The 26,000-nt window shown below is 43.0% G+C and overlaps 1 protein-coding gene across 4 annotated transcripts in view; it reads left to right on the top strand.

The window, feature by feature from the left end:
* Positions 1-18,544, top strand: part of NNT (nicotinamide nucleotide transhydrogenase) — a 59,096-nt gene extending 40,552 nt beyond the window's left edge. For all 4 annotated transcript variants that reach the window (XM_044446265.1, XM_044446266.1, XM_044446264.1 and 1 more), the window contains 4 exons: positions 1,983-2,064; positions 13,143-13,261; positions 13,659-13,774; positions 16,462-18,544. In XM_044446265.1, the coding sequence (XP_044302200.1) occupies positions 1,983-2,064; positions 13,143-13,261; positions 13,659-13,774; positions 16,462-16,605 (461 nt within the window). In that variant the 3' untranslated portion in view covers positions 16,606-18,544. The remainder of the gene's footprint in view (positions 1-1,982; positions 2,065-13,142; positions 13,262-13,658; positions 13,775-16,461) is intronic.
* Positions 18,545-26,000: the final 7,456 nt, after the last annotated feature.

Here is a 26,000-nt window from a genome sequence, read left to right on the forward strand (position 1 = left end):
CCAGGGTCCAGGCTGATGTTTTTACTGGCTTTACTTCATATCTATTGCAGACTGTCTGTTACAATTAAGGTGTGTGTGGGGGGGTGAATTTCAACCAGCTGCCATTCTCTTCCCCCTCACCAAGTAACAATTAGTACAATAAATAATAAAACTTTCTGTACCCTAGGCAATTGGGGAAGGTGCCATGGTTTCTTATATGATGCCAAAATGCCTAGTAGCATACAGTATAACAGGACATCTAAGGGTCAATAAGCACACAAGGTTTTTGAAAGGTAAGAAACTAAGCAAGAAAAAAGTAGGCTCTAGATACTGTAAGTACTCCTGAAAACCAGAAAAAGCAATTCTCCCCAATATTTCAGGAGATATAAAATGCGTTTTATCAATATAAATTGATATATATTGTGACTATGGAGCAACCACAACACAGACATGAAAAATAGGAGGCATTCATGCCCCAAATTCTCACTCTCTAATGGGTTGCGATCTTAAGTCGCTATTTAAATAGAGATTTCACCATGAGTGGGGAAAGGCCTGTAACCCTTTTAAGATACATTTGCACACGCGTGCCCCAGTGCAAGGAAGAATCATTGGCACTCCCATTCTCACTCCTTTGAAAATAAGATGGATGCTTCACTAGTGCTGCAATCTGCTTTCCAACATGAGTGAAGCTGGAAGCCATCTTTTGTAAGTGATGAGGTGTGTGCCTTTCATGAAAACTTAGCAGCTGCTAATAGCCGTTCACCCAGAGAGACTGCAAATAGGTGTATTTTTTACCTTGCACTTTCTTGTTACCTTAGCACTATGCACTCCCTTGACCGCTCTTGACACTCTCTTGAAATCAAAGCCTTGTGGGAGTTCTTCTTGTGAAAAGGGGGTAGGAGACTCTTTTCCCCCTTTGCAGGGTTTCCCCCATATTTCCTGTGCTCCCATCTTTTCTGCCCTTTCCCAAAACTTTAGGTGCTCTGGAAAGGAGAAGTGTGCACCCCACTCCATTTGGGTGAACACTTATTTCTGACAGCTCTCAAAAGTATGGCTTCCTTTTAAAACAGGGATTTAGGCAGGGCTAAATAGGGTAGCTTCAACAGGGAGCTATACAGATTGCACACACATAATGCATCTCAGTAACAAAATGAGAATTTTGCCTGGAAAAACAGCAGTGGAAATTTTTCCTCCTCATATCACTGGTCTGTCTGCCACAGCTCTTTCATATGCAATATCTGACACTTCCTGATCCATTATAACATGTTAATAGATATCTGGTATAGGACTGAGTGTTGGAAAGGTAGAATTAACCAGCGTATTAACTTGGGTTGTGTGTCTCCCCAGCCTGTTATAGCAGTTCTTCTCCCCTTCCTTCCAAGCAGGCTGGGACAGAGACTTTCTCACTAAAACATTATAGTATCTTAAAGCTGACCAGACTGACAGGGTTTGCAGTACAAAAAAAGGGAGAATTGCAGAAGTCAACAAAGGAAACAAGCAAGGTTAGAAAACTGGCTGTTAGTGACATGAGATTTAAATCTAGGGAGTTGATTCCAGACTTGAATACTCCTCCTCCCTTTCAAAACTGGATAGAGCAAATGAAACAGTCAGGATGGATCTTTCTGTTTCAGGGCCAATACCTAGAGTTTCTGATGCTTCTGAACTGGTCCGCCCTCTTAACTTGACACCATAGCTTCAATTTCATTTTGTTAGGCCTACTCCATTTTTATCAGTGGTTCACTAAACTTTTCCAAAGATTTGGAAGCTTTCCAATTCTCAGTCATTGCTGAGAGTCTGTGCAGCTAGACATCAGTTGCAGACTATGGCCCGGCCTCTCCACCTGCCTCAGAATCTAATTCCACACCCTTTTATTATGTTATGAAATGGCTCTTTTGTAGGAGGAGCGGGCCCGGTCCCTACACCACACCAGCACAGCATTCACAGGAAACTGAAAAGCATTGTATGAACACATTGCATATCTTGAGTTTCTACCCTTCTCACAGGTTACGGCCTATGTGCAGCCAAGGCTCAGTATCCCATTGCTGATTTGGTGAGAATGCTGAGAGAAATCGGCAAGCGTGTCAGGTGAGTGAGTGGCAATGAAGAGAAATTATGTGTGGAGGACCCAGGAGTTAGATTGGTATGTTTAGTGTTGGGTAGAAATCTCTATCTCCTGTTCAGCATCTGTCTCTGCAAAAATCATATAGACACATATTTGAGAGGGCTTTTTAGGGGTCAGTGTCCCTTTTATGGGAACCCTTCTGAGGGAACTATGCCAAGAAAATCAGTAAAAGTGGCTCTCTGCTATTAAACTCTTTTGTTGGTTCTGGTTTTTTGTTTTCGTTTTGTTGTTTTGTTCTGTCCAAAGATAGAGCGCAGCTGAACAAGGTAATTCAACAGTTGTGTGGTGCCATAGTCACCATTCCTTTTTCGCCATATACTGTTCCTGCTTTCCTCAACTTGGTGCTCTCCAGATGCGTTGAACTACAACCCCCAAAATCAGTTCTTTAGATTTATTTATTTATTTTATTTATATTGCGATTTATATCCTGCCTTTTTCCTACAAAGGGCTCAAGGCAGCTTACATCGTTCTCCTCCTCCATCTTATCCCCAAAACAACAACCCTGTGAGGTGGGTTGGGCTGAGAGTCTGTGACTGGCCCAAAGTCACCCAGCTGGCTCCATGGCCGAGTGGGGACTCGAACCCAGATCGTCCGAGTCCCAGTCCCACGCTCTTAACCACTACACCACGCTGGCTCTAGATGACCACATCCTCTTCCCCTTTCCTTCCCCTTTCCCTTACCACTGATGGTTTAGTTGTTTCCTAGCTTTTGCCCAGTTTTTCCCCCCAGTTTAAAAAAAGTTGAAATGCCTTTCCTAAGGCTTAGATAGAGGCAATAAAGAGCTTCAAGCTTTAAAAAATGCTGGTATTTGAGGCTTTGAACCCGTCCGCTTGGTCTTTGGCTCCCGCCACAGCAGATTCCTTTTTTTGGTCTGCAGTAGTCAATCTTAAAGGGAATCAACCCTGCCTGCTCTTTAGAAGGCCAGATACTGAAGATGAAACTCAAATACTTTGGCCACCTAAGGAGAAGGAAGGACTCACTGGAGAGGACCCTGACGCTGGGAACAATTGATGGAAAAAGGAGAAGCGGACAGCAGAGGATGAGGTGGCTGGATGGAGTCACTGGGGCAGTGGGTGAGGGCTTGGGTGGACTCCGGGAGATGGCGGAGGACAGGAAGGCCTGGAGGAATGTTGTCCACGGGGTCGTGATGGGTCGGGCACGACTTTGAGACTAACAACAACAAGGTTCTGTAACTCGGTTTGATCTGTGCAAACTGCTGGTTATTCTCTTTTCTCTTCCTCATATATTTCCTTTTTCTTTTTTCTCCTTGTGGGCTGGCTTCTCAGTTTTACATTTTATTATTACTTGAAGATAGAAAGCATGAGAGTCATGGCTTTTGTATGTCAGCTTGGCACAAAAGCGATATGAATGGAGCTTTTTGACATAAGTGCGTTAGATCCCAACCTCATTTTGGCAAGCACTCATCAAGCCATTACCTAGAGGGTTTTGATGAAAGAAATCTGTATGTTCTGCTTGTGGTAAGTTGGGTCTTTCATCACTTTATGACACGCCCGTAGTGTTCATTGAATGCAGCTGCTCGCCCTCTGCTTCCTGTAGCCCATACAGCCTCAGGACACTTTGCATCCAGATGTGGCTGCACACTTCCACATCTGTGGCAGATGAGTGCCAACACAAAGACATCTGATCGTCATCAGTGTGTAATACTTGTGCTGTGCCAAGAAAAATTGCATCTGTTGTATTGCTGCTGTGACAGCACTCCTGATGTCTCGGGTGCTCTGACGTCATCGTTCTTGAAAATCTTGCCCGTAGCCATAACATGTTCCAGGAGAGGTTATCGATTGTGTAATGTGTCATGTTAATCCTTTTGCTGGAGACTTGATTCAGAAATTCCAGAGAAATTTCAAGGGAGAGAGAAAAATCCGCTTGCCTGAATAATTAAGAAAGCATTTCCTAACATCACCATATGACATAAGGTTCGCCTTTGCATCAAGTTACATCTTTAATGCATTAATAAAACTAGGCAAAAACATACCTGCCGCATAGATACCCTTTCATGCTCTCCCCCACCCTCCATCCTCCTGTGTATTGCAGTAATGTCTAGAAAATGGATGTGACATTTGTTTGAAGAAGCATTTTCAAACCTTTTTCCTAGGGTTGAATCTTACCTAATATCTCAGCTAAATAACTTGCAGATGAAAATGGGAACCACTTCTGTCAAAAATTAGCATGGTGATAGGATTGATGGTGGTTTAATGCAGTTGGAGTCCTTTCTAGATCCTAAGCCAAGGATGGGGAATCCATTTTTTAAAAGTTGAGTGCTGCATTACAGCTGGAGTAATCTTTTGACTGCGGGCATTGGTAATGGGCAAAGTCGGCCAAAACCAAAAAGGGTGGTCCAGGTCTGGTTGGAGCTGCCTCTTTCTGTCTCTCCATGGCACCCACTTTCTTTGTCCCATTTCTGCCCTGCTGAAAAACAAAAGGCTTGCGACACATAGGAAGTTGGACCACTGTCTTCTGCTTCCATGAGCCAAATGGCAAAACAGGGATGCAAGAACCGACCGTCTCTTGAGCCAGAGTTGCAAGTCATGGAACTTGAAGGGAGCTTGGAGGTCATCTGAGCCATCCCTCTGCTCACTGAAGGAATCCTGCAACTACAACAACCCAGACAGCTGTAAGCTTTGGCTTAAATACACCCAGTGAAGGAGAGTCCACTAGTTCTTAAGGCAGTCTGCTCCACTCCCGAGAAGCTAGGACCATTAGTAGGTTTTTCTCAGTGGTGACTCGAATCTGTTTTTCTCCACTTTCCATGTGTTTGCTCCAGTTCTGCTCACTGGAGCAACAGAGAAAAGGTCTGCTCATGCTAAACATGCCACGAACGGACCAAGGAGCATTTTCAAGGGCAGGGAAGATCTCTCTTGCCTTTGAGTTCTACTTGTGAGCTGCTTGGAGGCAATTCATTAGCTACCGTGGGAAGCAGTGTGTTGGACAGCTAGATCTTTGCTCAGGTTGCTGTTATGTTCTTATAAGGCAGGGTTGACAAAGTGTATCTGGGCAGAGAACTGAATGATTCTTCCCCACCGAGCCCTTCATAAGCTCGATGACCCTCTTTTCTGAGCCCTCCATGGGGCAGAAGACACCAAAAATAAGGCCTTGAGGACTCTGGCTGTCATGCCGGCTAGCATTCTCCCAGCCAGTGCTCTTTGCTGTGTGCAGGTTTTACTCGCCTGTGGCATTCCTTCAGCTAGTGCCTCAGTTCACTGACCTCCCCTGGGCCAAGCCTTTCACCCACTGGGAAGGACATGGGGTAGGCAAAACACTTCTTCGTACTCACTCAACCTCCTACTTCTGATGGTGAGCAACACACCAACCGAAGGGCATCTAGGTTGTTAACTCCAATCAGTGACTCGAGATAATGGGAATCTTCTCCTGCTAGCCTTCAAGGGATAGGGTGAGGGCCCTTGTCCAGTGCTCCATGGACCAGATAGGTTGGCCATTGGGCCAAATCTGGCCTGCATCCCTGTATGTGTGTAAGAAAAGACACTTCAGGATTATTTCTTTCTGGTGGGAAGCAGCACATACATTTAGACAATGACAAAGAAGAGAACAATACTTTGCGTATGCACTGAGGCTTTGCATTCTTTCCCGGGTTCAGGGTTCTCCTTCAAAACAAATTCTTGGACTGCACTGTGCTCTTGCAGTCCGTACTGAGGGCAGGCAACTTGGTGCCCTCCTGTTAGTTTGGGCTACAGCTCCATCAGCCCCAGCTAGCGAGACCAGTGCTTAATGATGCTGGGAGTTAAGGTTTTGGGAATGCACTGGGTAATGTCACCCTGTTCTAGCAAGGGCAAGACGTTCTCTGAATCATTTCTTTTGTGATGGTTTTATAAGGCATGTTTCCATTTTTGCAGACTGGAAATTTTGGTGAGCTGTAGTACCATCTGCTCATCTGATTGAGTTTATAGGAATTGGGATTTGAAGCCAGGCTTCTCTATGAACATCTTCGTTGTACTACATTAATGTAGCAGATTGGCAAAAGTTCTTTAAATTCAGTGCTTCGTTTGTGATTATTTTTTAAGCATTCTACCTAAACTATACCCATTTTAATGTTCTTTACATTCTATTATATGCCTTGTTTGAAACAGAGAGATGTCTCAGTAATACAAACTACTAAATGCCATTTTAAATTTAGAAGTCATGTAACAGTGTGTGATTAGGTGGATCAGTAATATTAGAACATATTTTTCCCCAGAGCCTTTACTGGTAGCATGTAAATAATGCCTCACTCAACAAAAGCAAAAGATAAATACTGCAGTCCTTGGAAGTCAAAGGTTTAGCACTTGCCAGACTGAGAGCACAACATAATTAACAACTGTTTGTACCACCCCTGCTATTGCAAAGCTCTTGCACCCTAAAATATGTATTTCTACTTGGACACTGTGATGCACTGCAGCAGTTCTACTTCAGGGCTATTGCAGGATCTGGAGAGAGTGTAAATCCTTCCCCACTCTTCTTCCTTCTATGTCTTCATGTTGCACACACAGCATAACAAATCTCTCTCTCCAGATAGTGCCCAAGGTAGCTTGCCATTAAGAGTCTGCTTTTCCTCCAGGGAGTTCAAGATAGGGCACGCAGGATGCCTTCCTCTCCGAGCAGAGACTCGATCCAGATCTGCTTAGCTTTAGCCGGATTGCTGCATCGTGTGTCTTCAGACCATATCCTGGCTCATACTGAGATGCTCTGATGTTCTCTGCTCTCAAGTTATCCAAAAAACTCCGCACTTGCCAACCAGTCTGTAACTTACACTCTTCTAACTGCAGCTGAGATTGGTTCTGCTGATCATGTAATTTGGTTCTTGCTTCTTTAATGGGAGGGCACATCCGTGGGTGGTTCCAGGGTAATGTCTTGTAGCATGCCTCTTTGGCCATTGTTTTGCTCCATACTGGCTCTCCGCATGTCTTTATTGTCTGTACAGATGGAGAAGGAAAATCGTAGGAGCAGTGTTTGCAATACAGCTGTTGTGCCAGTGTGCAGTGCCAACTGGTGATAGTGCTCCAGTGCTGGAGTGTGCATCTGTCCTTGGCCTGTGTTGGTCTGCCTCATAGTTGCTTAGGACAGCATGTATTCTGTGTGGATTTGGGGGAAATAAATACCAAACACAGTGGTTTGCTTTGGATGCAAATCTAAACGCTGGTTTGGCAATACATGAATAAGGCTACTCAAGCTCATTTCTCTGTCCTTCATTTGTACCGCCACGAGTGGATTAGAAGCATTCTAAGCCTTTTTAAACTGACCATAGCCCTTTATGTCCAAACCGGAAACTCTGGTTGAATGAAACTTAATTTCTTTCTTAGTTTAAGCTAACCATGGTTCTTCGTTTTGGCAAAGAACATTTGGGCTTCCAGGTTCCTCCTGATGGAGAGAGAAGAAAGGGAAGCAATACACATGGTTAGAAAAGCATCATGTTGTAAGCTGTGATTAAAGATGTTCTTTGAAAATGGTGAAGAATGCAGTTCTAGCATCCTGAGGGACAAGATACAACCCACTTCTTGAATAATGCATTTTATTTTTCTGAAATGTGTATATTATTTCTATTGTATTTCAATGTATTTTATTGTGTTGTAAGCCGCCCCGAGGCTTCGGCAAGGGGCGGCATAGAAATGTTACAACAACAACAACAACAACAACAACAACAACAACAACAACAATAATAATAATAATATGATGCTTGAATGTTAGTCACAGTTCAGGCTAAAGTGATTAGTTTTGCTAGCTCTTTGCTACCTCCAGCATTAGGCAGTCTGCCTGTCTATACTGGTTGGACACGATTCCTCCCTGTGGGTTTCCCACTGCCTGAACACTGTGCTCGGCTAGATTGACCATCGGCCTGCTCCAGCATGGTTGCGCTTACCTTCTTCTGAGGCTTTCTTACTTTACTTAGCATTGTGTTTTGCTCCCAGCACTGGCCGCAGATCTTTCAGGCAGTCCTCTAGATTTGCTTCTTGTTTTACGGCTTGCAGCAGAGAAGCCCCGCATTGGAGTACAAGGCTGCCCGTCTGGAGGGCAGCCAATGTCTTTACTGTATAAAGCTGGGGTGGTGAATACGCTTCTGCTGCACTGGCGCAGTAGAAGCTCATGCATATCCAACCTGTCGCGGAATTCATTTGAGATAATTGAATTAATAATCTACGTGCAAATAGGGACTCCTGTAGTTTTTGCCAAAATTGCTGGGACTTATGTGAGCCTAGTAAGCTATATCTGTGCGATACCTGTCTCTGCTTGCTCTATGACATTTCTGAGTATTGCTAAGCATTATTTATTTGCTGTGTAACGTGCTCCACTAGCTGCTTTGCCTCTGATTATCCCTGTGCATGCAGTATTTTTCCTGTCCAGCATGCACTTGGCTGACATGATATGAATGAGAGGGCATAGGAACATAAATGGAGTGCTGTAGTTATTTGGAATGCATGTAAGTGGGAGTTACCCCGAAGACAGGAAACTCTAAATATAAGTAAGTGGTTTGGGGGTTTTGTAATCCCTAATGATAGCGTGACTCAGTTCTGCCTCGTTGTACGGCAAGATCACAGATGGTCCATTGTCAAGGGCTCTAACAGCAGAGTCCCCTTGTACTGAACCAGCGAGCAAGCTTGACTTGCAGTGCAGGACCTGTTCTGGCCTGTTAAAAGGCTTTCTTGTGGGACTTGCTGCTTTCCTGTCTGGCCAAGCTTGGGAGGGAGGGCATAGGCTGAACCCCTACAGTTAGAATAGGTCCCCAGTTCAGACTTTGTTGTAGGCTTCAAAACTGGCAGCAGCAACGTATAGGAGGCCCAAAGAGAGTGGTCCTTTTCTGTGAACAAACAGTACTGTGGTGCAGCCAGAGATCACTGTCATGTGCTTCCAGGCTGTCTGTACCTTTGGTGGGGATCATGCATCCTCTCCATAATGGAATCTTATGGCTTCTGTTCCTCTGCCCTATTACAAAAAGGCATGCAATTAAATTTAGAACTTCACTCACAGTTTCTCTCTTGGTTGAACAACCAGTAGTGGAAATCATTTTGCATATACAGATATTCTTTAAACAATCCTGTACATACTGATTGGGGGAGGGCAATTTATGAGAACTGGGTAGTGTATAAAACTGAAATCTTCATTTTCATAAAAGTTAGTTAAATATAAGTTGTTTTTCTTGCCCGGATTCTGACATAGATTTTAGCATAAGAAGTCTTCTTAAAGCTATTGTGCTTCAGTGCTTTTCTGGAAAGAGTAAGGTCTGCATCACATGGCTTGAATTATTGAGTGGCTGGCTGGCTGTAACTTTAAGCTTCTTAATATTTTGTCATATTTCTTTTGCTGTTGTATATCTGATTCTCCATCTGGTCTTTGCTAGAGGGATTGTAGATATTTTCTCTCTAAAGTATATTTCGAGCTGTTTACAGATGTGCTTTGCAAGCAAGAAGCCTACTGTGCTTATAGGCTGTTATTTCCCCTACCCCATACTCAAAAGTTCCTAGTCCTTATGAGTTAAAACAAAAATTGGATGTTGGTTGTTTCTTCTGAGTTAGCTTCAAAACACAGAGATGCTTTCACTGCCTACACAATAAATGGAAAGTATGTAAACACGCTTGTATGAAAAAATTCTTTTGCAAACCAAGAGGAGAATTGCTGGAGTACACATTGGAAGTAGATGTGTGAAGAGATCCTTCCTATGCTGCTAACTGGAGGGCTAAATAAGACGTGATACAGAAGATCCGTGAACAAGAATATTTATTGAGGGGAATCCCCCTGCCCCGCAAAAAGGGTCACTATATTTAACAGGGAAGCCTTGCAGGTGCTTGTGTTGTTTAGTTGTGGCAAATTGCATTTTGTTGCAGGGAGTGGCAAGGTATTGCAATCAGAAAATGGTATGTTGCAAAGGGACATCTCCTGTCCCTAGCAGAGTGTTCCTGATTCAGGATCTTGTGCAGCTACCTTTGATTTTCTCTTGTAAACCCAGGGCTCATCCCATGTGGTTCCATCCCCTTGCTGCTGGGAGTTGTAGTCCAACACTGCAATGCAGCATGTTGGGAAAGGCTTAGAAACACTAGTAACTTGTATAGTGAACTATCATATTATGGGAAGTAATGCATTTTGAAACAATATTGAAGAAGCCTCTATTTTTGGTAACTGCATGTCTTCTCTTTTCTATCACAGCAATTTTGCCTTAACTTGATTTTCTCCTAAAGTGTAATACTTAGGAGATTGGGAATGTTGCATAGACTCACAAGTTGCCACACACCCCCTTCAGGTCTCTCCTGAATTCCTCACCTTTTAACCTTGTCAAAATTAACCATAGTGTAGTATTATAACTGCTCCAATCTTAAAACCTAAACATGGTTAGATTTAAACAGGGTTTGCAAGTTTCCTGATGTAAACTCTGGTTTGAAACTAGATCTGGTAAGTGTTAGCAATGGCACAGACATATTGCACTGACATTAATTCTGAAAAGATACGGTAAGTAAATCCATGAACTACAACAACCCTTGGGTGGGAAAAGATGCATTTATACTTGGTTTGTAGTATTGCTACTATCTTTGTACACTTTTACCATCAAAATCTTTGTTTAAAGCAACTTGCCAAGTTATTTGAACAACCAAAGCCAAACATTGGAGCAGATTTTGTCAGTTAATTAGGAGGCCCAGGAATAATGGTATAGGTTTGTTTTTTAAAAAGTATCTTAACCATATGCATGCTGCAGAGGTTTAAAATAGCAGCAATTTAACATTAAGGTGTTCCCAGGTGGGAGGTACCTGATCAAAGGAAGCATGCAACCATTCTGTTTTTACATTGACAGATTTTCTGCAGTAAAGAAAAGACAAAAGAAGTGATAGGGACAAAATGTATTGAACAGGAAAGTTAAAAATTGAAGATGACTTTGCCTGGAGCTCCTGTGCAGTTATATGAGTGAGGAAGAGTGATTGTGCAACAGAAGCTTCACCTGGGCTTATCTTTAATATTTTCCTAATATATTTGGTTGTGATTGAAGCTTGGTGAAAATAACGGTTCCAATAAACTAAGTGATTTGTGGGGGGGGGGGCAAATTAGAGAGGAAGGATTCATTAGGAGAGGGGGTTGATAATGAAGCATAATTGCAATTACATTATTCTATGCTGTGCTCCTGTATAGCTGGCAAAAAATAAATTTAGTATTTCTGGGTTGGCAGCTAGAATGCAGTAGTACCAGCTGCAGCAGATGTACAATGGGAAATAATTTATTGCATTTCCCCTCACACAACCGTTTTGTGTTTCTGCAATACAGGCCAGAATGTTCCAGGAATAGAAGGCAAAGCTTTTGAAAAACATTTTTTAATGCCCAAGTGGAGTTAATTAAGCAAATGTGCTATGGTTGTCTTCCAGCCCCCTTCTTGCCACAAGCTTAATCTTTTCAGTAATTTTATGGCAAAAATCAGCCCTATTAGTTTGATAACTTCAGCAATTTGTTCCTTGTGTACTTGAGATTTGATCCAGGAAAAGCTAAATTTCCATGTCTTGGGCCAGATCAGGAGTTTATAGAAAATCTCTGTGATTTGTTCAGTTCATGTAGGGAGAGGTTTTTCTTACAATAACCTTTTACCCATGATGCTTGAGAGGAGCTTGCACATTCAGCTGAACTTAAGATGCAGGGTGGGCAACTCGCGGCCCTCCTGTTGCTTTTGGCCAACAGCTTCCCCGCTGTTCAACAGTCCGGCAACTGCTGATGGGAGTCAAAGGCAGTGAAATAGGTCTACCCTCTTAGTTGCTTTGTGACTAGAAAATAACTATACCCATATTGCTATTGTTGGGGGCAGACTTCCAAGGCTGGCTTTGCAATATCATTTGATTTCAAAAATAGGCACCATTTCCTTCTTGTTGTATGCTTAAATTGGTTTTATGTATGACGTATTTGGAGTATTAAACTAATTTGCATTGCTGCTTTAACACATGACAATAGGGCTATACCTAGGACTGTGAACTGAAATCAGGGGTGCACATTGCTTTAAAGGAACAGCTGCTATTGCAAATGCCAACAGTTTGCATTCATAAGGAGAGTTGTGCTGGTGTAGACCAAACGTCTATAGTTCAGCATCCTCTTTGCATACATGGCCAGTTAGAGGCCTCGGGAAGCCAATAACCACTTCCATGGTTGCTTCCAAGCAAGCTGCCTCATGATTCTGGAGGTACCAGTTAGCCAGCATGGCTAGCAACCACCACGGCTCCATCCTACATGAATTTATCTAATCCTTTTCTAAAGCCATCTAAGCTGGTGGTCATCACCTCCTGTGGTGGGTGAAGTCCTTAATTTAACCATATGCTTGCTGGGTGAAGCATTTCCTTTTCGTCTTTCTGCTATAGTGTGCCTTCACATAATGAAGCTACTTTAAGGATGTGTATATGAACTTGCTATTCCTAGAAATCCTTTTGTTGGTGGGAAGAAGAAAGGTCTTGTTTGGTCAGTGTCATAAATGGGGATTTAGGCAATCTGGATTCCCATCCCTATTCACTTGAGGAATTAGGGAAATCAGAGAGCAATCTTATGGTCAGGGACCATAGTATGCCAGGGCCCATAGGACTGGTCTTCAAAGAGTCTTGTAGGTATTGCTACAACACCAGGAGGGGGGACTCCGAGCTCCTGTTCCCTCTGCCTTGACACTTCTGTGGGAAAAGCCATGTCAGTAGCTCCCAGAGACTGCAAGTTCAGCTTTGGAGGGGAAGGAAAAGGAGACTTTCTAGTGGGTGAGGAGGGGAGATAGGCCTATCTTTAGATGGGCTCCAGGACCTATTTAAAAGGAAGTTGGGGGGCAAAAATTGCTGCTGGTGCTCCTCTCATCCCGAGAGCAGTAGCCCAGCAGGATATTGCATGTGTGCCAGTCTTCAAGATTGGAGGCATCTTTCTAAATGCAGAGGCAGCCCATAAGAGTGCTGTCCTAGTCGTGGGTTTTAGTCACCAAAATGTCAAATTATAGTGTGATACTTTGCTGTGCTGTAGGAGAAGAATTTTAAGCTCACTCCATGTTTTTTCATATACCATAGAACAGTTTTACACCACTCTTTTCCCCCACTGCACTTAGGTTTGGAATTCATCCTGTGGCTGGTCGCATGCCTGGACAACTCAATGTTCTGCTTGCAGAAGCTGGTGTGCCATATGACATCGTCCTAGAAATGGATGAGATCAATGAAGACTTTCCAGGTGGGAGAGATGGATGGCCTGCTATTTTTTGCTTTATTGAAGTTTGATCATAATAGTAAATGTGGCAGTCTAAACTATGCCAGTTCTTATCTAGCACTTTCTACTTGCATTTAGTGATGAAAATAATGTATTCATGTCTTGGAACTTAAAATTTCATGCTGTTTGTTCATTCGTTTTATGCTATTTTAAATTTTTTTTGGAAGAACTGTCTTAACTCACCTCAAGAATTAGTGTAGGAAAGGCTTCCCTTGTGATTTCCTTTCTTTGTTTAGTTCATAGTGGAATTTGGAGTCCTGGTTAGGGCATCTCTGTGCTACCACAGTTGCTACTAACAATTGGAATTTGAGTTCTGTTCATAACTATATGTGGGTCCCTTTCTCCTTGTGTTTTACTGCAGAAACTGATCTGGTCCTTGTTATTGGAGCTAATGACACAGTAAATTCAGCTGCCCAGGAAGATCCAAACTCTATCATTGCTGGAATGCCAGTTCTAGAAGTTTGGAAGGCAAAGCAGGTGGGTGAAAAAATTTAAAAAGTGTTGGGAATCCTACTCTGTTTAGAAATTTAGTATTTCTGTTCCACACCTCCACAAGGCTCTCTCTGCTTACTCCTCTTTCTGAACCATTTTGTCAGTATAGTCCAAAGATGCATATGTATGATAAGCTGAGAAGACAGGGGATGCAACTGTTTGAGAAACCTACAAGTTTTGGTATGGAATGCTTTGCCAACTCTTTTCCCAGTGAAATTGCATGATAGAAAATGCTGCTTTCTAGCCATCCAGTGTCTTAATTACCTAAACCTATATTATTTGAATCCGTATACTCCTCTCAGGCATATTTTCTTATGTTTATTAATCAACAGACTTCATACTAACTGACGGGCCAAATTCAGAGCAAAGCATAAAGAATAAGTGTGGGTGTGCAGTAATGAGCAACCACAAATAGTTACCCTATACACATTTATACTGTGTAATGGACATTTTGCTAGTGCAGATAATTTTGACGACTTAGTGGTTGCCCATGAAATGCAACATGCTATTGTAGGCATTTGCAATGCACCACCTTGCAGTACTGTCATGTGCTGATGCTCCTTTTTATGCAGGTTGACAGCCGTGTATTTGAGTTAACATTCTTCTAAAGCTTAGAATGTATGGCTGGTTCAGTACTGTGCGAATTTGTTGCTTTTACTATTTCTATAAACTCAAAATCACACTCTCATCATTCAGACCCAGAATTTTCTGGCGAGAAAGCTTGTCTTGAACAATAGACTAGCTGGGAACGGCACTGAGGGTGATACTTGGTCATTGGACAAAGGTCAGGGGCACTGGAACGTCTGTCAGTCTCAGAGCTGAATCCCATTTTGGAGAAGCTCTTGGGAACAGCAGTGGGCAGAGGCAAACCACAAAAACACAATATTGTAGCTTAAACACAATATTGATTACCAATAATTATGCCTTTGGGGAAGCATTTCAGCCTATGAGAATGAGGAAAAAATGGCACGAACAAAATCATCACTCACAAAGGTGAGTGATAATTTAACAGGAAGTCATTAGGAAAAGGGGTGGAAGCAGGGAAAAGGGTGTGTGCCATGTGGGAGAATTCTGGAGAGCAAGGTGGGCTCCCTGCCCTGATGTCCCCACCTGTCCTTGGCCCTGTTTTGGATGCATTGATGTCCCATTGGAAATGTCTGGCAAACCAGTCTTCTCCAGCCGGTTGCCCTCCAGATTTGCTGGAATGCTGTTCTCAAGGTTCCAAGCAGCATGCTTGACTGGACATGATAGAAGCTGCAGTCAAAACATATGGAGGGCTCCAGGTTGGAGAAGGCTGATGCAGATGGTTGAGGCAGGCTCTGCATTTTCAGATCAATAAGGATTTAACATTTCCCTTGGTTTTCCAAAAGGAAAACGACTTGCAGCAAGTGCCAGCAGTGTATTAAAGTCTTTGACACCTGTCACAATACATAGCTTGTTTAGAAGGTCTCCTCTTTATATGGGCAGAGCCTGCTCAGCCCTTCCTGTACCCCTTTTTCAGAAGGAGGGTTCCTGTAAGGTTTTGTTGAAACTGCTTAGCCTATATCCCCCTTTGCATGTTCTTTCAGGTTGCACTATCTGTTCCCAGTATCTGCCTGGGAACAGTTTGTCAGAGTGCTACTTCCTGCTCATCATTCTCTTCTGCTTCAGAAGCTTTCTAAATTTGTCCTCTGAGTCCATTACGTCAAACAGAACTCTGCAGTTTTGATTCAAATGGGATAGGACAGGCCCGGTATCAGCACCGAGCGTGCTTGGGCAAATGCCAAGAGTCCCCAAGATTCCACCAGAACTAGTGTTGATGCTGACATCCTCCCTCCCTTCCTCACATGCTTGCTCATAGCAAAGCACATTACCATAGGGCCAGAGACATTCTGGAGGAAAAGGTTATCATAACTAGTCATGGTCATGCTTGTGTTGTGCTTTGCAGTGTGCCTTCCTCATTAAATGTGGGCCAAAATTTTAAAAAACGGGATCCAGGCTCAGGCTGCTACTTCTCCTTCTCCAACCCCCCCCCCCCCCACCGCCCACCCAGGTTAAAAAATTCAGTAGGTCCTCCATCTTGGATGAAATGCCATGATTGTTACCTGGTGAAAAAGCACTGACTACTTAGTGTGCTCATCCAGGGAACATGGCTGAGGGTGTTTGGAAAGCCCGAGGGCTGGCAGTACCAACCACGTGGCTGTGTTTAAAGAGAGAAGATCCTCGGCCACCTCACTGGCTAACATTAAAGCAAACTGAGACTCACCTAAAAGCTCGGGGGAATTTTATCCATGTTCCGGTCTTGGGGGACATTTTATTCCTTCCTGCAAAGGAAGGAAGGAGCTCATCACCTGGCAGGTTTACAGGAGGGGATGCTTCAGGATAGGACAATGGGGTCTTTCTTTCCTTGCCCTCAAAATTTACAAAATTGGCATTGGGGAGTGCTCAGCACCTGCATGTTCATTCAATAACTTGAAGGAATTGTAGCAGTCCTTAGCAGTGTCCAATTCTTCTTTCTGAAGCTGTAGGGAAAAAGGCAGTCCCCAGCCTTATGTGTCAGTACACAAATTAGTAAGACCACTGTTAATGTATATTGAAACTTTTTCCAGTGGTGGAGGCTGCATTTTTTCATAAGGTATTTATTACTGAATGTCCCCATTTGTGGTATATCTAACATGAGCTTCTCATTTCAGGTCATTGTTATGAAGAGATCGCTTGGCGTTGGATACGCAGCTGTGGACAATCCAATCTTTTACAAGCCCAACACAGCCATGCTTCTAGGCGATGCTAAAAAGACCTGTGATGCCCTGCAGGCCAAAGTGAGAGAGCTCTATTAGAATTAAATGCCTCCTGTTAAAAGCTACCCGTGGGCCAGTATGAACAAAACTTCTAAAAGTGCCATATGTATCAACATTAAAAGTCAAGGGTTAATAAAGTGTTCTTGATTTGAAGGTCTAGGGAAAAAAGGCTAAGCTCCAGAGAAACGCTGAAAGCAAAATCAAGCCCTGAAATGAAATTCTGGCTTCTTGAGGAGGCAGAATCTGGAATAAGTATTTTCAAATGTATTGCATATCAGAGGAATGTTCCTTCAGTAGCTACTCGTGTAACACAGTGACACTCAGGAATTTAGGTCATCTGACCATGTCAGTGTGACATAAGGGAAACATGCACAAATATAGGCAGTAGCTGCTGTTTTTTAAATGACAGCAACAACAACAATTTTGACTTCTGTCATTGCTACTGGCTCCAGATGAACACAGAATTCCACTGATCACGCATTTGCAAGATCTCAGACCCTCAGCCAAATATTTTAAATTTTGATTGACTTTTATTTGTGACATTTTAAATTACCCTTCCTCAGTCCAGTGCCGTTCAGATCTTACGGGTTACAATTCCAACATTCCTGCCCTTTCGCTATGATGGTTGAAGCTGATGGGAGTTGTAGTCTAAAAGATTTGGAGGGCAACTGATTGGAGAAGACAGTTTCCAACAGATTGGTTTTGGGGAAGGGTGGTGTTCAGGGAAGGCCCTGCAGCTTGGTGGAGAGGATTCATAGCTCCGTGACAGAGCATGTGCTTTGCCTGCTGGAGGTTCCAGGTTCAGTCCTGGCATCTCCAGCTGGGGGTGGAAAAGTCCCTGTCTCACACCCTGCTATGTACTTTTGAAGTACATTCATAGTCGACACACTCGAGATGCTGGAAATGAGCACTTTCTTGCCCAACAGCCATCAGATGCTGGAAAAAGAAATGCAGAAGACTCTCTGAAATACTTTTATAATTGTTTGAGTAAACATGGATAACCTAAGCAGCTTCAGGAAAAGAGGGATTCTGATTACTGGTCTTCCTTTTAATTTAATAAATATAACAATTTAAACTATAGTTTAGTGGTGAATGCAGTTCATTATGGCTTCCAATGCAGCCTTGATCATGTTTAGTGCACTTGAGTGGAACTCAAATATTTGACTAATAAAATGAATTTGTCATGTTTGCATAATGATGTAGCAACTGTCTGTGGTGACAGAGGCAACTGTCACCTCTGGAACTGTGTTAGAAAGCCTTAACATCTGGGCAGGACAGACTACTATGAAGCAAATTAAACTTAGCCCAACTTGACTGTTTATAAATCCTGATTTTTATCATTGTGCTTATTGTGACCTGATTTAATAGTCGATGAAAATTATGTCTGTTTAGCTACCTCCTGTTTGTGTACAGTGCAGGTCCCATATGTTGAACATCAGGGGATGGCAGTGGGCTGAATCTAGCCCTGAGCTTCCAGGCTCAGCTGGCGGGTGCTTTGGCTCATTTCCCATTCATTTTGGTGGGACTGGTGAAGAAAAAGCTCTCAAATGGATTGAAGTCAGTGTTTTTAGAAAGCTTCCTTTTTAAGTCGCTTCACAGAAAGGACCTGAACAGCAATAGGTTGTTTGGTGCATAAGAATACTTGAGCCACAAGAGTCTAGTGTCAAACCTGAGGCAGCTATGGGTTAGCAGGACCTGTTCTGGGACCTCAGTTAGCTTGCCTTGGTCCCATCCGTTTCTATACAATCTGCATGCTGATAAGGCGGAGAGAATAAATGTCAGGAGAACTAGCTTTGGAGGTTTTACTGCAACCTGAAAGCTGTAGTGTCCAACTTGTTTAAAGTATTTTATTCTTTTGATATGAAAATACACATGCAGCTTCTAAGAGGACCAGAAGTACCATTGCTAACATTAAAATTGTGTTTATACTATGGAACATGAGAGAACTATTTAAAAATAAAAAACAAAGTGAGCAAAATACCAGGTCTCCTGCAGAATTCTTCAGATGTGCTCTTCATTTTAGAGAACTCTTGTGAATTTACTGGGTAACTTATTGCTAATTTGCATATATTTGCATGCAGCTCATTTACATTTCACTTGAGCCAGTCCTTCAGAAAATACAGCTATACATACAGAAATTTCAAGATAGGAAGAACAATGAATCTGAGCCTTTTTGAAACTTCCCCTATTGCTTCAAATTCTTCAACTCTTTCATTGCCAGCTAAGGAACAATTTACTGATTTATTGCATGTTAAACAGGATGTGGGTTTGATGACTATACAGCAAGTAGAAAAATCTTACTGAATACCAGTACAGAAAGAACAATTGCAATTTACTTCATGTTCCATTGGATACTAATAGGAAGCTGTTGTTGCAAAACTATTCATCAGTTGTCTTTCCTTGAAATGCATGAAATTAAATTTAACCATTCCAGAATTCCACCATGTATTTGATAGATGTATTCTACTTGTATCCCCGTTTTTCCTATGGAATGCAAGGCAGTGAATAAGGGGAAGCTTCCTGTACTGTATGCCTTGAATCTTTGTTCTGGCATTCATCCATTAAAGGCGAAAACTGTTTGTGAGTACTCTTGGCCCAGATCCACATCCATCAGATGGGGTAAAATACCCCACTACATTCTATACCAGAAAAAACTTAATTATGCTATTGACATCAGTTGTAAAATGCAAATGGATAAACATTCTCTTCTCTCACCCCAACTGGAAACCTGGAGATGATGGCTGGGGCTGATGGGAACTATAGTTCAGCACACCTTGGACACCAGGTAAGGAGAGGCTGGTACAGAAACATAAATGGGAATTGAAAAGCCATGGACACAACCAGCTTCAAGCCATTAAAACCTTTGTACGGCTACCGTCATATGGATGTATGCAATGAATGAGCAAACTTTCCAGGCCCTGAGGAAAATGTCTGCATTAGAGAATCTGGATGATGGGAAGGTCGGGGCTGGCCTCTTGTTCTAGCATCCAGCCCCCAGAGAGAGAGAGAGAGAGAGAGAGAGAGAGAGAGAGAGAGAGAGCTGCTAGCTTTTCCACTGGCTGCTGTTCCAACAGCTCGACTGGTGACCAACATTCTTCTGCTTTCATGGCAGTGACTTGCATAATCCAGCTGGTCTGAACTCACTTAGGGGAAACAAATAATTCTATTAATTGGAGCTTCAGCCTGCAGACTTGTGATCCTTGCTAAACAAGAGGGTCTGAATGCACCATCACAGCTGTGTATGAGGCCAATCAGCCATCCAAGTTATTTTACCACCCTGTATACCCACAAATAATTAAATTGTGAAAAATATGCTTGTAACTAAAACACTTTTTCCTGCAAATTGAGAGCATGGCCTTTATTCCCCTGCCAATGATCACAAAATGTTACTAAAATGGCATATATTTTCTCTCTCTGTGGGATGGATAATGAGGGAGATAAAGGCTTTAAAAAATAATTAAGGCAAACTCCTGGCCCCGTCTACCGATTTGGCTCTACTTTTTCCCCTTCAGAATTTCAGGACAGTTTTACCCACAGCAGACATTTTGCAACACTGGGATACTTTAGGTTCCAAGAAATTTTCCCTAACTTAAAGTAACATTTGTGTCTCTGATTCTGCATGCTGATGTTTTTATGTCAGTCTCTGTGGAAGTTTGCCACATACCCGGTCTGGTCAAGGAAGTGGGAAGATGCTGATCTGTGTGGCAACAATCAGTCGCACTGTTTGGCATTAGGTTTTGTGGTATAGAATCTTGGAGCTACACAAGCAAATCACTGGGCCACTTTGCATGACACACTGTTTAACCCTTGATGAGCGAAGGCGGAAGCCAGGCACTATTCTGAATATTAAATCAGTCTTGTATAACCTGCAAGAGCAGCGCATATTAAAAATGGTGCCGGGCATACTTTTCAGGGGCCAAATCTGGATTCTTTGGGTCCTGGTCCAGCTCTCTTGGGTTCTCCAGACAGTTGAACCCCATTCTGGCTCTGCCCACTTTCCCAACTGCCAGTGAATTTGGTTTTTCAGCTTTGGCATGTTTATCCAAGTAGGCTTGGTTTCTGGTACTTAAGAGATTTAACTTAAGTCTGGTATTTGAAGTATTGGTTGTAGTTTGAGCCCTTTCTCTGAAACTGAATTTGGCTCTCAGACAAACAAGTTGGAGTAGAGTTTTGTTTGAATGGTACCACTCTAGATCAGAAGAGGATTGTGTTCAGTTCTGGGCTCCACATTACAGGAAGGATATAGCCAGGTTAGAATTGGTGCAGTGTTGGGCCACAAGGATGGTGGCTGAATTGCAGGGAAAGCTGTATGAGGGGAGACTGAGGGAACTGGGTCTTTTCAGCCTGGAGAAGAGGAGACTCCAAGGGGATCTGTTGGCGACATATAGGTACATGAGAGGGTGTCACACGCAGGTGGGTAGAGACCTGTTTTCCCATGTGCAGGAGGGCAAGACACGTTCCAATGGAGCCAAGCTCAGGGAACCAAGGTTCAATTTGGATGTCAGGAAGTACTTTCTGACAGGACCCCGAGGGTAGGGAATGGGCTTCCACAGGAGGTGGTTGAAGCCTCAACGGTAAGGGATAGGTTGGACATGCACATGGCAGGCATGTCATGACCGGAGCAAATGGGAGCTCGAGGTCAGACTAGATGGCTCAGGAGTTCCCTTCTGACTTGCTCTGTTTCTATGTTTCTATGACTACAGACAGTGCTAACTGTGTTTGTACGGAATGGTAAGCCTAGTGCACTGTGCATGAGTTGCTTTCTGTTCTATGTGTGGCCCATGACACCCACTTGTGATCTTTCCCTAGTTGAAATGATTTGTTTTAGTGTCTTGCCTCAACTGGGAACTTGGCTTTTTGCTCCCTCCATTTCAGGTGACATGCTGAGCAGAACGTATCTGGCTTATTGTAGCTGCTTGCACTGGCAGGAAGAGCCAGGAAGACTTGCATGGGCTGGGTGTGCGAGCACACAACTTATTCATAAAAAGCCAGGATCCTCCAGAACCCTGGTTACTGTTAGAGGCAGGCATCGCCATTGCTTGATTTGGCTTGGTTTCTCTTCCCCCCACCCATGTTTTTCTCTGCCACATGTACGTATGGCAAAAGAGGGACCCCCTTTTTTCCTTGGGGATGTGCTGTCGTAGAGATGCTTCAAAGCACAGAATCAGCCCCAGTAAATCATTTATCACCATGGTTGGTAAGCCATACTGTACCACACTACCCTAGTTACTCTTCTGGCATGAAAGTAAATGCATTAGCCTTTTAACCATCACACCAGTAAGGTTCACTGGGCTATATAAAAAGATGAATTGAAGTTTATATGCAAATCCACATAGGTAATTTAAATAGAGAAATATGGGGATGACTATTATTTGATTATTGTGGCACACAGGAGATTAATTTTGTGTGTTGTTTTTTGCTGTTTTTCAAGCAAAATCTTATAGGTCCTAATTGTTACAAAATGATTGGCCATTAGCCAGAAGGAGAGAAGCTTGAAAATGATGTGGATAATATCTAATCAGTATCTTAATTCTCAGTCCTTTAGAACATAGGCTGTGTCTTAACCAGAAATTAAATGAACAAGCCCTTGTCTATGGACTCACTGTTTCAGAACCATGAAACAGAAGGGAGGGAGCACGAGGAGAAAGGGACAGATGCTTACGCCAGGTGGGAGGAGTCCAGCACAAGACGTGTTGCTGCTTGGGGAACAAAGACAAGATGGCAACTCTTTCCCCTGTCCACATGCTGCAGCCAACCATCCTACCGTTGACGCTTGTCTCAGCACTGGCAGCAGCCTTCCTGGATGCATGTTGTGTGTACAGCCTTACCTTCAAGCGCCTTGGCACCCTTCCGGACAACTGCCCAGCAGCTGTTCAAATAAGAACCAACAAAGAATATTCTGGGTCAGACCAAGGGTCCATCTACTCCAGCATTCTGTTCACACAGTGGACAACCTAACCTAACCCACAAGCAGAAGACGGGTGTGACGGCACTTTCCTGACCATATTCCCCTAAGCCAGCAAATGGAGGTTTGCCTCTGATACTGGAGCTGACGTATCAGTCATCAAAACTAATAGGAATGCATGAATAACTTTACTGAATAAGTCTTCTGACTATTTCAAACAAACAAAAGCAAATAAGCATTAAAAACAACTAAACATTAAATAAAAACTCTGTATTAGTATTTTAAAACCATATAATTAAGCATATAATAGGATTTAAATACATTACATTATAATTGTCAAACAATATACAATACATATAAACAATATGATTTGTAACTCACAATAAACCAACCATATTGCACCTAATACAACTATTAATAAAATCCATTAGCCAGTCCATTTTCTCAGTTCTTTTTCCCTTATGCTGGCTGCTCTGAGAGCAAATAGGACAACTCTCGGAGACACAAAAAGCTTAAAACCTTGTAAAAGGAAAAAAAATGTCCTTCACTGACCGATTTCTCATGCATTTAAGAAATAAGGATAGATAATGTTGTCTACAAACAGCATTCACATCAGAACTAGTAGCTATTGATACTACTATCTTCCACAAAAGTGTCCATTCCCATTTTAAAGCCATCTAAATAGGTAGCCATCCCTACATCTTGTGGAAGTGAATTCCATAGTTTTACACATGTGAAGTGTGGATATTTCCTTTTATCTACTCAGAATCTTCCACCCATCAGCTTCTTCGGGTGTCTCAGCATTCTAGTGTTATGAAAAATTCCCCCACCATTTTCTTTCTCCACATCATGCCTAATTTTGCACACCTCTATCACCGCCCCCCGCCAATCCTTTTCTAAGCTAAACAATTCCAACTGTTGCAACCATTGCACAGAGATTTTCTCCACTCCCTCAATCAGTTTAATTGCTCACTTTTGCACTTGTTCTAACTCTGCAAGAACCATTTTTATGGTGCGAGGACCAGAACTGTATGCAGTATTCTAAGTGCAGATACACCATGAATTTCTTGACTATGTTAAACCGAACCATTTTATTTTTTTCATTTTTTTTTTTTGTACTTATGCCTGAGGTGGACTTTGCTCTTTTTGTGTCATCTGTGCACTGGGTTGGCATCTTCACCAAGCTGCAAAGGCAGCAAAGAAAGTACTGGAAAACAACGGTGATGGTGCCAGCCTGGCTTGTTGTATGCATGCATCACACCTGCTGGCATACATGGCCCAGCCTGGCTACTGTTCATGCAACATCAGACTGCAATTCTGTTACGTTTGCACTGCTCACTCCATCTGTTCCATGTTCATTTCATCATATTAATTTGCATCATGTGTAGACTGGGACAGGACTATGGAGGAAGGGAAAGCTTAATTTTTCCTGTCCTAAGGTTCTGAGCAAAATGGCCCCCCACAGGCCAGTTTTGGCACCTAGAGCCCTTTCCTCCCTAGCACTCATTGGCATGGGGGGCAAACTTTGGTAGATTGCAGCAGGAGTGGAAAGGGATCTGTCTCCCCATTTGACCTAATTGCTCCTTCCCGGGACATAGTTTCAACAACATCAACCAATGGAGCTGCTACTTATGTATGTAGTCCTCAGTCAGGGATCTTTCCAGCAAGAGACAGCAGCTAAGTGAGCGTGCAAGCTGACCAAGGCCAGCCACCAGCCTGCACAGCCACCATCCTTGGGGGATTGGTCCAGAATGGTGGGATAAGGAGTGCAATGCTGTGTCCTGTTGACCACCTCCTCGCCTGGGAGTGCAATCCTAAGCCTGTTTAGACAGGAAGAACCAATCCTACAATTCCCACTTGGCTGGCTGGGGAATGCTGGGAGTCACAGCTTTTTACTTATTTGTCCTATGTAAACAGCTCTAGCACCACCTCCTAAGAGGCTGTGATTCTAAAGACACTTATTTGGGAATGAGCCCCATTTAACATGCTGTAAGTTCCTTCTGCAAAAACACGAGGAGTTATACAGTATGATGCTTTATCTTGGAACAGGAAAAGAATCAGAGATGTTAAATGAAAGTATCAAAGAAATGAAAGTGCCAAAATCTGTGTTGTTAATAGTAATTTAAGATTGGAAAAGGAAGCCAGCTGAATCTTGAAAGCAGAAGCGGACATCCGTTTGAAATGCTTCGGGCAACAACTTGCACGATCCCTGATGATGGTTGATTCATCACTGGAGTTGTGGCAGATCAGTTTGCCACCCAAGTCATCTAAAGGGTGCCAGGTTCTCCAGCCCTAATCCAGAAAGGAGAGACAGAAGGGGACACAAATCCATACACACAAGAGAGAACACTCCTGAAAGAAATAGCACAAGGGATGGAAGTGTAATGCAGTTTCATTAATGAATGCAGACAAGGAGAATCTTTTCTCAAAGGTGGTCTTCTGGACGAGACCTCTAGCAGCCCTGAGTAGAGCTCTCCCCCACCTGCTCCAAGCCCTGTTTTCCACAGTTAAATTGCTATAAAACAGGAAGCTGGACTGGGTTGAAGGCTGTCCACAAGGTTTAAGAACTAGTGATGACCTGAAGTTACCACTGGATGTCGCTTACTCTGCACAAATCTGCCTGCAGACCTGAATGGTCTGGTTGGAAATGTGGCAAAACAGAAAAGGCTGTGTGATATTTTTAGGGCTTAAGGGCTAGAAGAGACCAAACAACTTCCAGTCTTTTTTCTTTTTGGACGTTGTGACAAGATAGCCAACTGTTTAGGTGTTCAGAAGTCAGCCAAAGTGCCACCAGTCCCAGTCTAGCACCTCTGGCCCACCATATATCTGTGTGTTGCTTTCTCAGCCTCTTCAAAATCACCTCTCCTGAAGTCAGGCAGCTGCCCAGTTCCAACTTCAACTACGGCGCTACCTCGGGAGGCAGTGGCAGACTGCCTGGCGTTCATGTAGAAGGTCCCAGGTCTTGAGCTCTTCAGGTAGGGCCGGAAAGATTCCTATCTTAAAACCTGAGATAGCCACTGCCAGTCAGAGTCAGCAATACTGGGCTATATAGACCAGGGGTCTGGATCTTGTTCCTGTGGAGATACCTGCTGCTGATATGTTCATCACTTGCCATTCCTTCCTTCCTCAGTTCACACTGATACTAAATTGGCTGAGCTTGCCAAGATAGAGCATCTCCCAACCAATCTGGTTAGGCTTTTAGAAAGGATTTCCACCATGTTGTTCAGTCAAGAATGGCACTCGAATTTACAAAATCTAGGTACCAGCTATCCAGTTTTGGTGACTTCAGAAATATCATATACTGATGTGTTCTCCTAATAAAAAATTGAGCAGCACACATACAATAGAGCTGCAAACTGTAATCCTATACATGCTTCCTGGGAGCAAGTTTCTCTTTACTTCTGAATAGAATGCATAGAATTGGATTATGAATTTTGCATCAATCTGAATCAGTGAGGGTTTGTTTTAATTGTGGATTAGATTTAAGGCCAGCTACTAACTTCTTCAAGCCATTTGAATTCTGGGATTT

The sequence above is a fragment of the Varanus komodoensis genome, unplaced genomic scaffold (genome assembly GCF_004798865.1).
Source record: "Varanus komodoensis strain SLA01 unplaced genomic scaffold, ASM479886v1 scaffold5, whole genome shotgun sequence".
In the NCBI taxonomy this organism is placed as follows: Eukaryota; Metazoa; Chordata; class Lepidosauria; order Squamata; family Varanidae; genus Varanus; species Varanus komodoensis.